The 22,244-nt window shown below is 37.8% G+C and overlaps 1 protein-coding gene across 1 annotated transcript in view; it reads right to left on the reverse strand.

Moving 5' to 3' along the window:
- Positions 1–1,797: 1,797 nt before the first annotated feature.
- Positions 1,798–22,244, reverse strand: part of JAG2 (jagged canonical Notch ligand 2) — a 72,580-nt gene continuing 52,133 nt past the window's right edge. The window contains 14 exon segments of the mRNA XM_050898166.1: positions 1,798–4,085; positions 7,038–7,194; positions 8,201–8,332; positions 8,770–9,015; positions 10,686–10,801; positions 10,981–11,094; positions 13,356–13,441; positions 14,497–14,524; positions 15,551–15,667; positions 16,619–16,732; positions 17,115–17,228; positions 18,623–18,736; positions 19,330–19,494; positions 19,799–19,949. Of these exon segments, the coding sequence (XP_050754123.1) occupies positions 3,613–4,085; positions 7,038–7,194; positions 8,201–8,332; positions 8,770–9,015; positions 10,686–10,801; positions 10,981–11,094; positions 13,356–13,441; positions 14,497–14,524; positions 15,551–15,667; positions 16,619–16,732; positions 17,115–17,228; positions 18,623–18,736; positions 19,330–19,494; positions 19,799–19,949 (2,127 nt within the window). The 3' untranslated portion in view covers positions 1,798–3,612.

Consider the following 22,244-nt stretch of genomic DNA (forward strand, 5'->3'; position numbering starts at 1 on the left):
CACATGTACACCAGCAAGAAGTTGAGATGTACAAGTTCAACATTTCATGTAAAAGTAAGTCAAAAGGAAACAAAACTACTGAATAAGATGATGTGGAGCAAGTGGAGAAGACATGCAATTAATTTAAGAGCAGCATAGAAATAAAATCTGCACAAAACAGATCAAGATTAAACCACACAAGTCAAAAAGTTTACTTTTTGACCATTCTCCTCTTTTATTCATCTTGTTTTGCATATCCTGGTCTACCTAACTCACCCGTGGTCATCACATGAAGTTGGCATAAAATAATTCTTGTTTTTGGCAGGCAAGCAGCACTACCAAGTTGAACACTTGTCCATGCTGGTTTCGTGAATCCACAGGGGACCAAGCACCTGGACACGCTATCAGCCATCGGGGAATGCTCTGACCCTTTGTTTAGAACAGTGGGTGATGACCACTGCTGTGACCCCGTGACTTTATATACTATTTCAGTAACATGAAGCAGCAGAACTAGCACCTTCAGGAGCAGTGAGCCAGCTCACTTGCACAACAGAACAGCAACAGCCTTATTCTGTATGTATATAAAAATCTATTATTTCTCCTTTTGCCTACAGCAGCAACACCCACTACATTTATTTGTATTCATGTAAAACCTCCAGCAAGGCGCATGCTCTCAGCTATTTTAAGTACATTGTGAGTATCAGAAATGGCTCTCTGCAGCAGGTACTCACAAATACTGCAGTCTCCGTGAATAGCGCATCTTGCAAAAAGACATTTTTCTAACCTGGCACTGTCCTGAACGGTTATAGCATTGCTCCCGCTATTTCTGAGGAGCTAATGGCAGCCACTAAGTTTTCCCAAGGCACCATGGAGCTGATTTTAGAAAGTCATCATTGAAAAAGTATTGCTTCTTTATCTCAGCTTTGGATTTCCCCTCCCCCATCAGCCTTTCTTCAAGGGCAGGAGACAGATATCTGAAAAGTGGAAATCAAAGATAACAATAGAATTTGATTTTGAGAACTGACTTAGAAACAGCTCACTTATCAAGATAAAGACAAGCCAATACTCCAAGGAAAATTAGAACAAAGTAACCGCATGATGACTGGAATAAAAACTCTGCTAGGATCTAGAATTCTGCTTTTGAGGTTGATAGCTAACAGGAAAAATTCAACTTCTATATTCCATATTATCTTACATAAGAGTTCACCTTTACTACAGAAAATATTCTATACAAAAGCCATTCAAGTCACCATAAGAAACAGGCACAGACCTACTCAACTGAAATTGGAGCACAACAAGTAAAAGGTCTGAATGGCTGCAGAATGGAGGAGAAAGGCATTACTTAAAAATCCAACTCAATTTGGCAAGAATACCTCAAGCCCCTGCATGCTCAAACAGCCCTCTTATCACCCAAGGAAGCAAAACGATACTGCTAAGACAAGCCTCTGCTCAGCAGGCTGGGAGGAGAGCCCGTTCAAAAAAGGCGCATCGTACACACGGTCAGTAACTGTCAGCTACAACCAGCCTTTGTACTTTGCAAAGAGGCAGCGCAGGGAGTCCGGTTTAGGTACTGAAGGTGTCTATGCCTCTAGACCACACGTGGGACACCACCTCCTACGCAAACTGTTAGTGGTGCAGTAGTGGGCAGAGGACAATGCTGCCAAGTTGGCTCAGGAAGTATCGGCACTTGGATGGAGGCTGTAAGCTCAGGTTACAGGAAGCACCGTGTATTAAACCAGGGCTTTCACTCCTCCTTCATTTAGCCTCATCACATCAGAACTCCAAGCACTTAAAAAGCAAAACACAATCTGAGGTATCTTACACACAATGAGGGAATCATTTTATTAGATTATGGAAGACAGCAGCATTACAGTACAAAAAGTTACAAGAGTAGCAGAAAAAAAAGTGGTTTTGGTTTAAATACTCAGGATTATACTGGGGAACATGAGAAGGATAGTACCCTTTTCTAAACTAACTCCTAACCAGGTTATCAAAATAAGTTTTGAATATTCAGCACAAGTAAAAAAGTTACAACAAACATCATTATAAAATGCTTTAATAAATAGTTTCTTTTCTGAAAGTTTTTTTAAGAACATGTCAAACAAAAATGTATTAAAACAGAAGATCCTGCAAAGCAAATCCTGCGTTCCTGTATAAAATAACTGGTTTCAAAACATTCATGTTTGCATTGTTCGTGGGCCAGAGTTTATACTCTCAAACATCCGCTCCTCTCACTGGTTGGGTAACTAGGTGTATGTAGTGTTATGCTTCTTCAGTAATTAAAATAAACTTATAGTTTGCCCAGTTAATAGCAATAATAAAGCCTTTAAAAAAAACAACGCATAAGCCTTCCATTACAAATAACCATTTCTAATGAGGTACTCCCATCATCTGAGCTTGCCAGCCTTTTTTCTTTAGAGCGAAAGATGAATAAAGCACAACAGAAACAAGACTGAGGAAAATATTGTTCCCTTCATTAGGCCTGTATTTAAACGCAAAAAAGTAATACCACATGTAATTAACATATTCACAAAAGAAAAAAAACAATGCCTCGCTAGGTTGGTACTGTACAGTAGATGCACCCGTTAGTGTTCTTGAGATGGGCTGAACATGGGGATAAACAAACATTTCTGGATCTATTTACACATAAGTGGTTATGTTCCTATGTAAATACAAATGACCAACAGATTCCTAACATTGATTGTATTAACATCATTTTCTAATCTGGACATAATACCAAAAAAAAGTCTTATAAACTGCCATAAAACCTCCTTTTCTGCAACATAAATTAAAAGGAATGACATGTAAAAAAAAGACCAAAATATTTAAGTTATTAAATCAAATATACAGAATGATTCATTTAATATGTACATATTTACAAAAAAGCACTTTCACTATTAGAAAATAAACTGTGTCAGTTGGGGAACCTAGAGTTCTCACAATTTTACTATATTGATATGGCAGTCTTTGACAGTTGCTATAGAAAAAGTTTAATCTCAAGGCACTTGTCACATGCTTCAATACTGCAATTCTAAAGTAATTAAACAGAAATAAAAAGGCCACTTTTAAACCACAGTTGAAAGATCTCTATAATTTTTTTGTTCCTATTACAAAGTGTGTAAGGCAAATTTGGAAAAAAATCTTTACAGAAGCTACTAACGTAACAAGTGCAGTGAGCTGCCATTAATAGAGATTTAAAGTCAAGAAAGCAGTTTAAAGTTCACACAATTTCCTCAACCAGGAGGTTTTAAAGCCACCATTAAATTAGAGCAAGTAATAAAAAGAAATACATTCTGTAAACAGTGTACAGTCTTTTGTAATAAACTTTACACATATTGAAAATACAACCTCTCCTCTGCCACACAGCGAGTGTATTATAAGTAAACTTTACAAAAATAGCAACTATCAAAGATTACTCATTTTTTTCATCTGACAGTCATTGAATAATTTATACAAGGCTAAAGAAACAAAATAAATTTTATTTATTATTTTTATTTATTTTTTTTTACGCAAAATAAAGAAACTATGAACATTTGACTCCAGATATTTTTAGTCCTTGATGCAAAGTGGAGACGTCAATTTTTCTCCTCCCCAGTACGCGTAGGCGCAGTCTGCCTACATTCCAAATACAGGTTAGTCTCTACTGCCTTCAAAGTTTGATGCATTCACATTTTTTACAGATCTGTTGTCCATTTTGCCTATTTGATGGGATTTCTTTACTGGACTGCTCTCTGATGTGTCAGATGCCTTTGTCGGCAAAGGCTTTGCGAGTTTGTGAGAGAGGAATTTGTCCATTTCCTCATCTCTTTCCTCCTCTTCATCCTCCTCTTCCTCATACTCTACATACTCCTCTACTGCATCACAAGTTCTTTTTTGAGGAGATATGAAGTTTTTGCATTCATAACGAATGTCTTTGTTACTGTAAGATCTGTCTATAGGATTTCTTATGGGATTTAAGGGTGCCCACTGGTTATTGGCACCCTCTTCTCTGGGAGGACGACTTCTCTCTCTCTCTTTTCTTCTCTTCCGAGTCCACCACACACAGATGATTATACAAGTCAGCCATACAACGCTAAATACCGCACAAAGAATTGGAACCAAATAATCTAGAGGGCAAATTAAAAAAAAAAAAAGTCTTGAGTTAACAGAACTAGATATATAGCACCGGACATTTGCAAGAGAAGTATCCATACATAACTACAGGTTAGCCCTAGAAAGAGTTTTTAGGAGAAAGGAAATAAGATGTCCTTACAGCACAATGATAACTGTCTGAATGCACTAGTCCATCTAGAAATGCTCTTTGTTAGTTTAAACTAAGATAGAGTTTTCCCTGCTTAATGATGAGGGGGGAAATGCTACATTTGAGATGTTTTTTCACCTCCAACAGACAAACTGGTTATATAAGCAGCATCTCTCTCTCAAGCACTTAAGCTAAGTTGGCCCAGAAAACCTAAGTAGCAGCTCTTAAGAAAAGTCTATCCTTGTAGGAGGCAGGCTATAAAGAGTACTATGCCTCTAAGTTGCTGTAGAAGTACTGGCACTTGCATCAGAAATACGTCCTGCATTTACTGTCAGAAACAAGAGTCCTTTACCATCAAGTCCTTTACCACCAGACATTTACGTATCAACTACCTCAAAAAACATTCAGGTTAGAGCTATGTAACCAAATCAATCGTGCACTCTTTAGGACGTTTAGGATGTTCCAGTTTCACTTCAGAGTAAAACACCAGAATATTGTCACTAGAGGTAAGAGTCTTCACTGCTCAATGAAAAAACAAAAGGAGTTGAGGCAATTGCTTTTCTCCACATTCCCAATCACAAACCGCACTAGTGCTCTCCCAGCCACACAGACCCAGATTATTTCTCTAGAAAACTATTCCTGAAAATTTATGTATGTTTGGACTTACTTTTTCCCCTCCTCAAGGGCTTTACTGCTAGGATAGAACAACATTTTTCTACTCTTCTTTATAAGCAAGAATTCACACATGGTAAGAGGCAATAAGACATGAAGTGCTTTGCTTTTTGTAGACAGCAGGATTGCTCAAAGGCTCTGCAGACAAATGCTGTCAACCTACCACTCTAACCTCTGATCCAAATGTAAATTCCCTCTGCGGTTTTAAGACAACTGCTTACAGAATAACCTGCAAATGGCTGTACGAAAACCACTGACTGCTTCAACACCATGGTCATTCATTCTAACATTACAGTGTCTTCTGAACATATTCTTATACGGAATATGACACATTCTCAAACATCTCCTTCTGGCAAAGGGGGATGAATAAACTGCAAACATGGTTGGCCTCAAGGGATCTAAAAAACTGTATTTTAGCAGTTTGGGGAAGAATTGTGCTTTTAGGAGTAAATGCTATTCTCTCCTCAGTTTTCATAAGCAATCTAATACTAAACCATAAATGGGGGGGAATACTTCAAGGAAAAAGGAGCTCTTCATACCAGCTGCTCTAAGACTAGAATACAAAGCTTGCATTCTCACTGCTATCACATCTATTATTTCACCATATGACTGTGGATCCAAGTTTACTAATATAAGGTCCTTATACAGAGAACTGTCTGTATACAGATTCCCAATTCAGAATATTTTTTCTTAAAGCTAGAGAAAATTAATGAAGTGTCTAAATGATCTCCATCTAGACACTTGAACATCCCACAGAAATGAGATTCTCAGACATAGGGCTTTACACCACATTTTGTGATAGATTTCCACCTACCTCACCCAACTAAGGGCTAACAATAAAACAAACCAAATCAAAGAACATGAGAGCCCAGGTTACAGTTTACTTCATAACAACCCCACTTGAAGAACTAGGGGCCAGTGGTCAATACTGAGCATCCTTATTAAAATGAGGAGTCTGGAAACCATTCTCTAGCACTAGCTGCAAGAGAAGTCAAAGTCTATCCACTTTCTTAGGAGAATCTTTGAATCTTGTTGAGGTGGGAGGCAAAGTAATCCCCATCCCTTTTGCCCTACTATTTAACGCAATCAGAAGAAAGAGAGGCCGAGGTATGTCAATCTCAGCTTGATTCTTTATCATCTACACAATTTCTGCTCAAGGCAAGAACAAAAGCTGGTACACTCCTTCAGGGGAGCTTAGGAAATAGTACATTTGCCAAGGCTTTAACAGATGAAAGGCATTCCCTAGAAGGGAAATGCAAGGGAAGTGGAACCAGGCAATTTACTAATTGTTTGGACTATGGGTGGAAGATCTTTCAGAAGATTACGTTGGGGAGATCTAGGAAAAAGTTGGGAGCGTCTCCTACCATTGTAAGATTGCCACTCTGGGGCTTAGCTGAACTGGAACCTACCAGGGGTCTTCCACAAGACCGTCTCCGGCCTCCCCCAGGCAGGACCACAGGCATGCAAAATCTTCAACTGCTTATTTTGGCATAGCTCTTGGAAAGCCAATATTCAGAGATAAATGTCTCTCCAATCACACCATATCCTCATTAAGAGGAATGAGCATTACATTTTAAGCCAGCTGTGCACTAGTGAGAAACACATGTTGAAAGAAAGAGCAAAGTTTTACATATCGTGGCCAAGTATTGGAAGATACTAGACATCTTTAACTCTTGTTAAGGTAAATAATACACAAGCACTTCAGAAGAGACTTGGTATCACACTGTCTTCCCCCCCCCCCATATTTTCATTACCTCACAGCCTCAGTTTCTATAGTGCAGCAGCATCAAGGGCTGAGGCTGGGTTAAGGTTAACGTAGGAGAATTGGAAAGGATTTGAACAGCACATGAGAAGAAGAACTGATCTTGTGAAAGGTAGGCTTAGACTGGAGAACGGGGTCCAAAGTCAGAGCCAAAGTAGTGGCAAAGATAGGTGGGGATATTACGCTAGGGATGAGGTTAAGTTGAAACTAGCACACAAGCACAGAATCTTGATTTTTAAAGCCACTTCCTCTTCAGTTAGTAATAGCAATTAAAGAAACAATCCGATCTATCGTTTTCCCCAACAAGAAAGATAAGCAAAGACTGACAGTAGGGGAACAGAAAATGCTTATACATACACAGGATGTATGCATTGGGAACCTTACCTGATGATGAATTCCCAACAACAATGGTCTCTACTTTGACTTCAGTTACTGCCAACATAACAGTGCTGTTTTGCCGCTTAGTGATTGCGTTTACTATTGTATTAGCAGCAGTCTGTATGAGACTATTATCTTGTTCATCTCGATGCGGGACGAAAGACTAAAGGGAGTGAAGGGGAAAAACCAAAAGTTATTGCAATCACCTAACTGTGGAAATCTACTTTTTAAATCCAGCTACATCTTAATTGAGTTCTGTAGGTAGAATTTACCTGACAGTAGTTACAAACAGTATCCTAAAGTTTACTGCAGCGATAGCATGGCTGGCTCTATCCAAACTGCAGATGCAATGTCAGACTTGGTGGGTAACACACCTACTTGCTTATCTAGCATACCTCAAATAAAAGCCAGCTGACTTCCATGTTACTTACACTGCTGAGCTAAACTTAGTCAGAGTTTGGAGCACTTCAAGACATATGGATTATCTAGATAGAAGCTTGGACTAATAACAGTCTGCTCTATTTATACCATACACTTTGCTTCCTGCATCATGGCTCAGCATGTTCTTTACAGTACTGGTAGAGACAGACAGTCCAGCTTCTGCCTGGATAAACACTTTACTATGAAAATGAACTCTTTCTTGGAACCTAAGCAATACACAAGCATTGAGTGATTGGGCTGTAAGTGCCTCTAAGGCAAGTCTTTAGCTCAGTAGGGCAACAGTTACTTTCATCTACTCAACTTGCGCCTTCTTCCACTTCCCACTTATGTATTTAACGAACATCCTGAAGCAGCCATACTCTAAATGCACAGCAGAGACTTCTTCACTTCCAATCCAGCCACCTGCAACTGTATCTCCTTACTGAGAAGGTCAATAGCCCAAGATTTCTGACAGAACAGGTAGGCACCTGTTCGCTAATTTGGGCTGAATTAGTCTTTAGAGTAATTTATCAGGAGGTTGTGGTAGCCTTCTGTCATTAATGAAACCTGCAGTTTCAGCTATCTAGCATTATAGGAAATTGCAAGATCACAAAATTGCTTTGCAGTCAGACTAAGCCACAGATTGCAGTACCTGCATTGAAGTGAAACAAGCTTAAACAACCTCTTCCCCAGCTCAAACTAATAAGAAAACATTTTCCTATATATATTAATGCAAGTGTCATACTTACAATAGCAACTTCCACTGCATTCTCTGTGGAGTAAGACAGATCACATAATATTATCAGAGTTCTGTCCCTAGAAACAGTCCTAGTAGCTGGTAAATACCGTATTTCAGAACAGATATTCTCAGTTGTAGTGCCCTGTTAGAAACAAGGGAGATTATATGACTTTAAAGTAAAAAATAGTACATAAAAATAAACATCTTCAGAGTTTTTGCAGTTACTGAGACCTGATGAAGGCAGCAAAGAGGGCAGCAAGAAAGGGCAGAAAAACAAAGAATAGGGTTTTGGAATGAAGGGTGAGAAACTGAGCTTGCATGACTATTCTAGTACAGTCTGAGCCCATCTTGAAATGTAAGAAAGTACTTCTTTGAGATTTTAAAAAAGAAAATAAAATAGTCAGTACAAACCCTAGCTTTGCCTCACCCTTTAGACAAAGCACAATTAGTAGCAACAGAGAAGTCTAATAATAAATTTTGCAAGCAAGGATTCATATTAGAAACATTAATCTTCCATGCTTTGACATGGAATACATCCCTACATATATTGCCGTAATTCATTAATAATTCTGTTCTCACCTGGGGGACTTTGTCTCCGTTAAAAATTAAAGTAATTCTAGCACAGTCATTGTCCAAGTATCCAGAATTAGGCAGACACTTGATATTGGCAGGCAGAGGTTCAGAGGCACTGCATTCTCCCCAGTCCGTGCATGGTGGCTGAAAACATTTCATATACTTCTCCTGGCATTCTTGACCCATGGGACACTGGTTATTCGAATTATCCCAGTGTTTGTGTAACAGACAAGGTTTTTTCCCACACCACACCTAGAAATTAAAAAGAACAAAGTACTGTTACAGTTAATTGCTCTTATGCATCAAATCAAAATAAGCAATTCACGTACGATGGTCACGATCTACTACTGACTGCAAAAAAATCCGTATTTCGATACTGCTGTAGTCCTAGTAGCAGATGGAGTTGCTCTTCCACAAAATGAGGACATTTTTTAAGGACAAAAGAGTAAAAACTGTGTAAAGATTACCCAAGACACCACTGACTGGGCATATATCCTTAGAGGCTTACAGATTTGTCCCACATAACTGAGTTATACAGAAGTTCAAGCATTTATTTTAAACTAGTCATCTAGGCTTCTATAATCTAGAAAGAGAAACATCTCCACAAGGATTAATTTCTCTTCAATATTTATACTGAGATCCTTGCCACAGAATGCTGAAGATGTTAACAGCTGATGCACATTGGTGATAAGCACTGTCACTTCAACCACTCTCTCAAAAGAAAACAGTATGCTAGTACCCCCAAGTTACTGAGGTGCAGCAAGCTTCCAAACACAGTTCCATTTCATAATGTAACCTTTAAGATTCTATATAATACTATATAGCTATTAGTTTAGGAACTTGGGCATTTCTTAAAGCACAATTGTCAGCAAGAAAGCATATTTGTTCCATTACACATGAAAGAACCAAGCACCATATATGGGTAAGTTGCATTTACCGCACCACCATTTCTGAGATTCTAGTTACTTTCACGTACTGTTATCTTCTGAAGACATCTCAAACTTGAAATCACACCACCATAAAAGGTCTAAAATAGCATTTCTAAATGACTAAGTGCAAGATTTAGTTATTTCTTTGCCTACAGTGCACACCTAGCTAAACAAAGTAAGATTAAGACTGGATAGATTAATAAGACCCAGAGGTTTTTAAACTGGTGCTTCCAGTGAAACGTGGGAGACTGCCGTGTGAGGCAACGTTGTAAGTACTGTTAGTGCTCATCTGGAGCCACCCACCTCACCCTACAACTTGTAAGCAGCACTGATCTTGTCTCTCCCCAGCTGTGATGTAAAGCTGCACAGGTACCGCAAGGAAATCCATTGAGAAATGCTATCTCAGGAGGCCTAAAAGGCGTGGAGCACATATACTAACATGTTCAATCTGCGTGTAGGCTCATCTTATTTTTAAGAAGTCACAGCCACCAGGATGCAGTCCATAATAAATATACAAAGGTTGCAATTTGTCAATTCATAAACCTACTGAAGGACAATACAAAAAGGCGATTATTACCCACTGAAGAAACTTTTCTTCCTACATGTCCTTTACCTTGGAACTAATGTTTCACAAAATTAGGAGCTCTAAAACTCTGTTTTTGCAGAGCTTTGGCAGTGCAATTTATTTATTCTTTCAAGGATCTTTATTCCATTCCAGTTCATATTTTCTTTTCTGCAAAAAGTGCCTGTCTGCTTCTAGAGAGCTTGTTCTAGCAGGTAGAGAGCAGGACAGTAGCTTATGATTATAAAGACAATCCCATAAGTATTTTTACAGGAAGTCATTAGACACTTTTTTTTTTTTTTAAATAAACGCAGTTTGGGGGAGACCTATGCAAGAGTCTAGAGGGAAAAAACCAAAGATTAACTTAATCTTCTTCATGCACGAGTTTGTTTCAGCCAGAAGGATTTAAGAAAATAGGTCAAAATGCCTACCTTCGTGCAGTCAATACGGCCATCCAAACAGTGGCAGTTGTTGCATTCTTGATCCCACCTGCTGCCATGGGGAAAGGTCATTCCTTTAAGCCAGCAAGGCTTTCCAATTCCAATCACTAAGAAGAAAAAGCACACTCAGACACTTCACCTCTGAGTTAGTGAAGTTATGCAAATTTGAATCAAAAAATACTAGCTACTATTCCCTACACATCAGACTACTGTATATAAACTCTATACTGGCTACATTGTACCCTACTGTTTTTTGGATAAAGGTTGATAGCAGATATAGGAATACCTTCTTGGCACCTAGGACCAATTCTTCCAGGTGGACAAGTGCATCGGTATCCGTTTATTTCATCTATACAAGTGGCACCATATCCACAAGGGGAAGACTGGCATTCATCAATATCTAGATAGAAAATAGGTAAGACTCAATGGCAAGGACATAAAACATTGTAATTAAACATTTACTGAGATGTAATCTGACAATACCTGCTTTCTTAACAAGCAAAGGACAGTTTGGCTTCAGAATTAATTGGATAGTTCTACTGTTTCAGCAGTAAGCTCTAACAGATTTCTCATAAATTGCACCCTAATTGAAGTTCTGGTAATCAAAGAAGCAGTCACATGCTGACTCATCTCACAAAGCAGAGGTGTTGGACAGCTGAAGGTGCTAACGTCTTCTCCACATTCAGCTATAGAACTGAAGCCCTACATCCTGTTCTGGCACTAATCGCAGGCATTTAGGCTTCCTAGAAAAGCAGATGCTTTCAGGAAGTTATCACAGTGCAAGAGCTGAACAATGAATCGGCTCAACAGTGCTCGAAAAAAGTGACTTACTGCAATACAGTTCACCATAAGGAAGAAGAGTAATAGTTTAATTTGTAACAGACATTTGATGTTACTTTTCTTAATAACCTTGAAATAGTGAGTAGCTTAATTTAGTACATACACACTTAGCACAAAAGCCGCTTAAAAAAACAACCTTCAAAGATTCAGAGGCTTAGCCATAGCAATCTATTGAAAAAGGCAGGGAAGCATAGTCCATTCAGATGCACAGCAATGTGTTATTTGTTATCCTGGGGAAGTGACCAATACTAATTGTTGGTAGACTGTTGCATAAAAGACAACAGAAACCAACCTGTCGCGTTGTGAGCCACAGGCACCAACTGCTTCATTTTCAACCATAACCATTCTCTTCCAAAGCATCTTTCAAAAGGTTTCCTTCCATTGAAGATGAATGCCCAACTCCAACACCTCAGAAAAACTGTTTAAACACCAATTCTTGACTGATGCACAGTATCAGCTCATCTTCTGTGTTTAAAGGACTGGACTTAGAAAGTGAACGTGATAAATGGTAGTAGTGAGACTGTTACCCATGTAGGCAATGGAAAATACCAAATGGATGTGGAAGGGCTTTTGGTTCTATTCTAGCTTCCTTCATAAGTGCTCTCAGATGAAGTTTTATGCAAATACAGAAGTATCTTAACTACTACAAGGTTTAACTACTCCTTCCTCCTCTCTTCAAGCTATGTTGGTTTAAGATTCTCCAGCCTCTGATGCTGAAAAAAAGTGATTGTTAACTCTGTTTCTGTTATCAGCCATAAAAGGCATTTTTGTCAGAGCTACTCCTTTTGTCTATACCAGTCTAAACAAGAAAAAAAGTCTGCAAGTCCCATTACAAATGCACAGTATTTGTCTTTGACTACAAACAGTCCTCTCTGCGTTTCTTGTCCGGAAAAGGAGAATTCAATATCCTTCACTGCATGTCTAGATCTAGATACATGATTATCTGCCATCCCTGGTTCTATATCCAGAGATCACTGAGCTGATGCTACCACAAGTGCTACAGTCACCCTCTGACTAGAGGTGTTGGCTCATTTACTATCTGCCAGAACGAGCATGAAATCTCAACTTGAAAGCACACCACCATACTGATGGAGTGGAAAGACCAAGCCCAACAGCCTTGAGGCTACAGAAGACTCAAAGTCTGATCTTCTGAAGAGGCAGAAATAAAATAAAGTAAAAATAAGGTACCTATCACATGCAAGTCAAAATGGTAATATTCCATTAAAAAAAAAAAAAAAAAGGACTTCCACAACACTTCAATGTAGTTTTAGGGTCTTTTGTTCCCCCTGCTTTTCAGTTTCTATCCTTCAGGATAATTGCAGTGCAACAGGTTTGTTTTATAGCTTTGAAAGACCTTTATCATACTTCTCTATGTTATTCATGTGCCAGGACTACACTCCTGAGGTTTTTGTTTTCATTTGCGATGTCTCAGTGGATTTCAGTTTCTAATGTTAAATGGAACACCTAGTGATATATGTCATCTTTAATGACAAGCTGCTTATCAAGAAAAATACTTAAAACTTAACAAGCTTCTATGAAGCCAGCACTCCAGAACCTTCAGAAATGTCTGACGAAATCCAGCAACCAAGTCTTTAAGTATAATTTAAGCCAACCCATTTCAGTTCCATTTAATGAAACAAAGAAAGGAACATAAGTTGCCATTATTTACAAGGTATCAATACCTGGCTGACTGACAGGTGGCTTCTGCTTTATTATTTGGAATTCAGCTAACCTAATGCAAAAAGGGTCACAGGGTGTTCTTTCTGATTTGTGCGTCGGAATGGTACAACCTTTCAGGTCTTTACCCGTACAGGTACTTACTAATTCTGCAGTCGGGACCAGCAAACCCAGGTGCACATTCACATCGAAACCAATTCACACCATCAACACAGATGCCTCCATTGTAACTGTAAAAATAATAAGCCTATCATTACACCAAGTGTTCTCAGGGTAGATTCACTAGTCTAAAGATGAGCAAAACCCATAAGTCTCACGCGGCGTGTTCAAATGCATACTTCTGTTGCCCCATTCATAATACTTTCTCTCTATTCAACAATGCAGAATTTAAAAGTCCCTGTTAATTCATAATACGAGTCTACTTAATAAGCCATCTACGTTGTTTCATTGGTCTCTAATTAAAGTTTTCTTAATCAAACCTTCTGCTGCAGTTTAGGGGGACAATCTCTTCCCATCAACAGAGGAAGCATAATGTTAGATAAACGATATGCTTAGTAAGTCACCTGTTAAAACAGCAACATCCTACAAAAGCATGTACACGTGTGGGGAAGTATTTCAACAGAACTCAAGGAGATAAAACAGCACTGTGAAGTGAATACGGAGAAAGCCCAAGCTTCCACAGGGTTTTGGGTTTTTTTTAATACATGAAGTACAGGTTATTGCATCAGAATGGACAGGATAGAAAGATAAGGCAGATGGTTTGCTTCATCCACATATCAGTATTTTTCCCCTTCACCCATAAATATCAACCTCTATATTTAAAACACTCCCACTATATCTTCCAAAAAATTAATTTTGTTTTTAAAACACATTTATACATAGTATTTGATATAACAAGACATTTTTATATTATCTAAAATTATTTATTGTAAACTAATGGGTTTTGATTTCTCAGTTTTTATTCTAAAACTCAATTGTAGATGCTTGAAATGTTATCAAGTCTGATTCATTTCATATCAGAGTAATTTAATAGTCAGTTCTGGCATGAAGACTACACTAAAATACTTTTATCTGTTCACATATGAATCAACTCTGGATTGTTTTGTGGTCTTTGTTGCTGTCAAGGAATAGAAAAGGCATGGCAAAAAATTGTTTTAAGATTTTTTACAGAGGCTGGCTTCAATTATTTCAAGGTAGAATTAGTTCTAATCTGGAATGGAAATCCATATTACTGTACTCACTTTTATTTTCACAATAGGTACAGAACTGGAGTTTGCATACTTACCATGGATGAGGGTTGCAGTCATTGGTATCTATAAAAAAGAAGAATACAGACTAGCATAACTAGTGGCATATTTTTCTAATGTATAATACTATAGTTCGAGACACTATATTTGATAAGGAAAGCAAAGAAAAATAATACAGAACTGAACATTTTCTTCCACACTTGCAAAGAAAGTTCAATTAGACCTAACAGACCAATGAAATACCTTAAATTTTATGACTAGACTGACAAATGCAAAATTTTACAACTTCAGTGTATTTTGATATATCAACAGCACAGACTGATACACAGCAGGATGGCAACATAACAGAAATAAAACAGGGTAATCAGTTGCATTGGTAGTGGATAATTCAACCAGGCTCTAAAAGCTTTCTAAAGGATTACTACTACTTTGGCACTTCATATGTATACGTGCAACTAGCGAGATTTCTGAAACAAATCTCTCCCATTATAAACAGCTCTGAATTATTTGTTAGCATTTATACTAGTACTTTCAGCTTTAAAGCAGCTAATTAGGGCATATATCAATAAAACACTAATTTCACAGTAGATTTAGAGTAGAAATAGAGCTCAAATTTAGATTTTTTTTTTTTCCTCTATGTTAAGTTGCGGGGGAGGGCGCAGGGGGTGGAATCAAAGTTGCAGGCTTTACTCCACCTAACCAATTCATTGTACTGGTATGCCAGAGTAGTTAACTGCTATCCTCAGAGAAAGTGATGGAATATACACTGCTGCCTGCCTTTCCACATACTTTTCATTATTAAAATTAGTATTTCTGCAAGGATTTTTTTTGCTCTGCACGTGTTCCCAAAAATTATATTTCTATAGAAGGCTGAAAGTCTTATTTTGGCAGAGACTAGGTGCAAAAAGAAGCATGACAAGTTCTTCATTCATTACTCGAGCATCATCATCTTTACCTACCTCCCACCCTGAATGATTCAGATATTTTGGCACATGAACTCTATAAACTTGCTTTGTTTCAGTTAACAGCTCTGTGCCAGACACTCCTTAATATCCCAGGGGAATGCAGGGGAAGAAAGGAGAAAAGCCTTACTCTGTGTGCATGTACGTCCTTCCCATCCTTCTTTGCAGATGCAAGAAAAGGAATCTCCACTGCCAACGCATGTTCCACCATTCATGCAAGGGTTTGGAATACAGCTGCTGTTTTTAGCTTTGAAAACAGAAAAGGTCTCTATTTAGCACAGAAAACAAGAAGTATCTATCATCTGGATATGTCAATATCACAGTCCTGAATAGCATTTAAGTCAACAGTGCAAGACTTACAAGAAGGTCAAAAGACTCCAAAAATAGTCACATCACATGATAATCTCACCTGCCTTCACCATCATCCCAATTCAATTGTTTGATTGAACCATGAAGTTTTATAAAAAAGATTATCTGTTTTTTCCCCATCTGTGTAAGCATCCTTCAAATACTGCTAAATTTCTACTCTGGCAGTGAGTTACTCAGCTCGTGAGGTGTACTTCATAATAAAATACTAGTATTTAAAGTTCAGATTTTGATTAAATGCTGCAATTGTACCTAAAAATTAGAAAAGCTATACTAAATTACCTTCATCCAACTTCTTGGTCCTAATGGAAGATTCATATTCAGAAAAATGTACCATGGAGACTACATTCAATCCCCCAAAAGATCAAGAGTGGTTCCCTACAGCAGGCAGTAACCCTGCAAATCGCCTAGGAAGAACCACTTCATTTCGTTTTTCCTGAGTATGTCTGCTCATACACATCTCCATCACAAATTTACTCACATTATGAACCTTCAAGCAAAGTGGTGCACTAAGTTCCCAAGAAAACCTTTACACAGGGTCTCTAAAGACTAATATAGAGAAGTCAAGACATAAATCCAAGTGTTCCAAATCTGCTTAGGAGAAGCTATGTAAAAGACCATGTAAGCAGCCTGCAGAGAACAGCTTCCTAAAAATCAGTATCATGTCAGGTGAGTGGAAGAAATTACTCTAAACTTTAGTCACCAGCCAACTGGAACAGCTTTGAACTAGCCAGCTAGAAGAACAGTGTGCCTATTTACTAAACAGTTAAGTATTATTTAAACATTTCTCCACTTCTTCTGGCTTTATCTGTAGACAATTTTAAAAGCTTACCAGTGTTGCAAGTACTTCCTATCCATTCTGGAGGACATGAACAGCGGAATGTATCTCCATCATCATAGCATGTTCCACCATTGCTACAGGTATTTGCATCACATTGGTATTCACCTATACATCACAATAAAACAGTTTTAATTTCCACTGGTCTTGCTGAATTTTAAGACCAGGTACTTTTTAATCAAAATTACTTTTAAAGAGACTTCATATTTAAATGCAACAGTACTAGAAACGCATAGTTCCACTTGCTGTATTACAGTAAACAACCAAAAGAGTGGAATCTAAGGGCATCTCTTACAACACTATTTCACTACATGAAGGAATACATTTAAAAAGCGTTCCACTTTGTTGCTGGGAAACTGGAAGAGGTAATGAAAATATGCCTATTATTTCACTGCAATTGTTTTATTTTAAATTTCAGGAACTCTAGTCTCATGAGAAGAAAGAAAACAAATCTTTGGGTAAACTAAAGATCAAAGTAAAGATCACTTACGTGAATGGCAAGTTTTGCCTTTCCAGTCATTCTTACACTCACAATAGAAGTCATTTACCAAATCAATGCATCGGCCACCATTGTGACATGGGTTAGGAGAACAGTCATTGAAATCTAGAAAAAAAGTTATTCTAATTAGATGATCTAGTCTAGCCAAGGCCATAAGAAAGTATAAAATACTTCTTTACAAAGGAAATAAATTGTGTACTATTTAGAAAGACAGCATTCCTAATTGTTATGGGGTTATCTTTATATAAGCAAGAAAAAAGCCTCTGATTCAATACAGAACATGAATTATAAAAGATTTTCTGACAGCTTAAAAGTATCATTCAGCATAGCTTCTAAGTAGAGCACCAAAGTAGTTTCATTTTTCCAGCAAACAGCTGTATTCTGAACTTCACAGAAAACTTTCTAGTAGGGACCACAACGTCCTGAAAAGGAGCCCCAACCCAGGACATCCACGTGAGACAGTTAAGGCTCCCTCTCCTGCTTTATGCCTCAAAATACAGAGAGTTTGGCTTAGGTGGCTTAACCATATATATACATACATATATATGTGTGTGTATATACACATTAAACATATACATACACATACATGAATTTTAGAGAAAGTTCTTTTCACTTTAGACAAGTGTTTTAATAGGTAGAACACAATTATTCCAGACCGAACTTCATCTAGACCACACAAAAAGCTCTTTTGACAGTGATAGCTGCCAAAAGCTTCTCAGTCTTTATTTCACATCTCAATTGGGGCGTGTTCTGCAATAAGTCTCAGTCTTGCCGTCATGTTTCAGAAGGAGCTTCATTCAGAGCAGAAAAAGAACCAACTGCAATTTCCTCTGAGGTAACTTAACCATGAACTGGCCTAGTACACTTCTCTGTCAACTAAGGCCCAATATGTCTCAAGCCAGGGCAGCAAGAGTAAAGGCCTGCTCCCACTGAACCCAGAATACAAAACACTGACTCATGATATTCATTGAGTAAAAATTCAGAATTCAGCAGTTCTTTTCTTATTAAAGGAATAAATACTAAATTTATAAATTCCTTCAGTAAGGTGGAAGCACATCACAGCTTGCACTGGCTTAAAGCTAAAAAGCTTTTCAAGTTTGGAAACTACTGTGTACGAGTAGATTGCGTAAGGGATAAACTTTTACGTACAGTAAGTACTAAGAAGTATATATACTTATAGCAATAAAAGCAATATAATGAGTAGACCTCCTAACAGGGTATATTCCTTTTGCCTCTCCTCAGGAGAAAAAGAAGTTCTCTCCTCCTGAGATATATCCTGTACTGTACCAAAGAATCAGATTATGGTCCTATTAAAGGAACTGAGCCTTTTAGAGCTGCTACCCAAAAGTCTTCTTGAAAATACTTTTGCAAACAACACTGGGTAGACTATAATTATAGAACAGAGAAACTACCCTATTATTATTAACCACGTACCAACCATCACTAACTGTTAGAGCAAAGCTGTAATATTTGACCCTGCAACGCTTAGCAGTACTCACTTGTGTCACACAATTCTCCTTCCCAGCCACTTGAGCAGAAACATCTAAATGAATCGACTTCATCGATGCATGTCCCACCATTCTTGCAAGGTTTCCCAAGACAATCATTGATATCTATGACAAAAAGTCAACAATTATTGCTCAAGGCTGTCTTCACCTACTTAGAGGAGTGATCTACACTTGTGTGTCTAGGAAAAGCAGCACAAAGTTATACTCCATTTATACATACATAAGAACAGCTCAAACATCTGTTTTCAAGCCTAGTAAGGTTTCTAGATGTATTCTCTCTCATGTAGCAAGTTGAACCAGAGCACTAAGTTTATCTGGCAAAAATATCCAGGTGTTCAAAAAATACCTGGAACAGCAATACACATGCTCCTAAGCTGTGCTGTCAATGTGTCTGTCCCTTCTTTATCATTCCCACATTGGAGAAATCCATGGCTTCTTGTAAGACTGTACATAAAGGTAGTGGGTACAGACACATTCACACTGAAGTTGGACTAAAACCAGTTTTCTTTCACAGAGGAAGTGTGAACCACTACAAACACAACTGTTACCTGAAAAGGCTGGATTTCAAGCAGTACACCTGAAACAATTCTCTATGTAACTTTATTAAAATCTTAATGTTTTATGTTGTAAAGCTTCGTAACAAAAACTTTAAGAAAGTTTTAGAGCAACAAAATCATTTAGAAGAAACTCCTACTTACTTTCATGACAGTATATTCCAGTAAAACCTCTTTCACAGGCACAAGTAAAATTCCCTCCTGGCTGACTAATACACCGTCCATGAGGCCCACAAACATTAGACGAAATGAAACGGATTCCTTCTTGGGTAGCATTAGTGAAGACTTCTATTGTACAGCTGTCTATTACTAAGAACAAGAAGTATATCATCAGACTAATAATCTGCATCACCAATCAGTTTTTAGTTTTAAAAAAGTTATCAAAAAATTAAGACTAATCACAATTTAAAAGTTATGTTAACTATAAGTTATCCTCTACCTCTTTATAAATAAGAACTGTTACAAGCATTTCTTTTCACTACCTCACTATTTCACAAAGTCCAAGTGAGTACAATAAAAATGTTTCTGCATTATGCTATTCCCAGCAATACTATTTTTCTTTTTTAATGTACCACCAATACATTACGACAAGTTTCTGGACAACAGCAGGTACCTTTACAGGAATTGTTCTTGCAGTGGTCCTTGAGATGAGAACAATTCTTTCCATCATAGTCATCAGGGCAGGCACAGTAATAATCTCCTCCCAGATCATAGCATTTAGCCCCATTCTGGCAAGGGTTAGGTTCACAGAAATCAATATCCATCTGTAAGAGAGACCATAGTTAGCAGCAGCTGCTTCATTGCCCAGGAGTAAGCAGCATTATCTGTGTTGCCAAAGACACAGATGAAGCTAATGTGCAAGGAACCTCAAGTTTTAAGAAGGTTTGTGAATCATATATATTGCATTCCATCCTACAACACAGAGAGAAGCTTCAGGTTACTTTAGTCAACCCTAATACAAAGCATTTCTGATACTGCTAAAAAGATATTCCTTTGCAGGAGGCTGAATAAGCACATTTGCAAAAACTTAGCAAAGAACAAACCATTAAGAGACATCTTATGTGACTATTCTGGATCATTATAAGTCACTTCTCTGTCCTTCACACCCACATACTAAGTGCTATGATGCAAGTTAAATACCAGTGCACTTGTCAATTTTGTGTCTGCAAGACACTTAAAATACACAGAACCTTAAAAAAACATCCTATTCTCTAGAGCAACTTCTCTTCCCATCGCAATTAACACATAGAGTTTATGATAGAACCACATAGCTTGGAAGGGACCTCTAGAGGTCAGCTACTCCCCACCTCCTGCTCAAAGTAGGTCTCTTTAGACTGAGCTGCTCAGGACCTTATTCTTACAAATACTATCACCATGCCAATTTACACACAGAAATACTAGGTACATTTTGAACACTTCTCACCATCTGATTCAAAAAGCAAAATTTCAACCTAGCTTTCATAATATAACCCTTTACACAGACAAATTGCTGTAGCAAAGCAATTCTGCTTCTTCTACATCTTCGACTGACACACAAGATCACTGATTGGTGATGCCCTAAACTGGCCTCAAAATCCACAAAGCGGCCTCAAAAGGGATATCATTACATCACAGTATCTTTCCTCCAAATTGTTATTCTTAAGGATTGCTTTCCTTCCCTCAAGTGCATTTTTCCCTCTTCACATGTCTCTTGTGAGAAAGATAGCTCTCTCAACTTTACAGACAAAATTAAGTCAGATAGTGGATTTGGTCACTGTTTTTAGCAGTTCTGTAGCTGGAGGAGCAAAATTCAAAAGCTAACCAAAACAGAAGGAACACAAATGGTGTTAAGTATTTAATTCAGAGGAGCACGTACAGTTCCAGATGCAATAGAGAGATTTTCAGCAAGCTATTTCGTGCTGTCATGTGGAACATTCAAAGCAAACTACAATAAATAGCTAAGGTCTGAGAAAGATTCTCAGATCTCCTCTATCAGATGTCTCCATTTGTTTCCTTCCATTAGTGTAAATTTCCCCTTCCCAATGCAAGTTCAGTACCTGGTACTTTAGCATCTGGAATCAATGGTAAATACTTCCTGCAACACACAAGGCAAGCAGCCAATTCCCCCCTATTATTCAAACAGATTTGCTAAAACTTTAATTACACAGTATGGTATGAATCAGCCAAGAGTAGAGCACTCAAGCTATGATCCTTATGTAGAAATGGCACATAAGCTATTAGGTACTGCACCAGTTTTATTAAACTGGTCAGTATCTGCAACCCTTTTTAATTTTGAGTAAAAGGAGGGCATTGTTTCTTTAACAATGCAAATAATATAGAATAAAATTACTTCAGCATTTAAGAGAGATCACTCCGATGTCCTCCACGAAAAATTCTGGAGCACATCAAACAATATTCTAACCCAATGCCTCCAGTTGATGCTGTCTTGCTAACCATAACACTTACATGAATTTGGCTATCAGCAAAAGCCAGAAAGTACATACTTAGGGCAATATAATTTTACATTGAAAAGTCTAATGTCCTCCCTAGAAAGAGGAAGATCTTCATTATCACGAAGTACTTTATGAATTATCACTAGCACTTCAGTATTTCAGATCTGAATCCTTATTTAAGCACTGGAACTATGTGTTCCTAAAATGATCTCAAACAGAAAGTTCTGAGAGCCAACACTTGCGTATCTGCCTGCCTTTAATTATGTGGATTCTCCCACCAACAGCAGTAGGATTACTTGAAAGTTAATTCAATTATGTACTTCAGAGTTATTAGGATGAAGACCTAAAACATTCTAGTGTAATAAAAGGACACAGGTCCTGAACATTGTAAAGGAAAATGTTTCAAGCCTAAGGAATAGTTGCAGCCTTAAAACATTTAGGAGAGCCAACACCTATGTGCAACAACTTGCAGTTTATTGGGCTGCAAATTCAAGTGTTACAGCTACTATGACAGCACTGCACAACAAATTTGCTTATTCAGTGTATCAAGTAACAGCTACATTAGTAATGCTTTAGCCTTGGGTTACTCCCATTTAAACTGGGAGATATGTTTCTTTCAAGAATTCA

Source organism: Gymnogyps californianus, chromosome 5, assembly GCF_018139145.2.
Source record: "Gymnogyps californianus isolate 813 chromosome 5, ASM1813914v2, whole genome shotgun sequence".
Taxonomy (NCBI): Eukaryota; Metazoa; Chordata; class Aves; order Accipitriformes; family Cathartidae; genus Gymnogyps; species Gymnogyps californianus.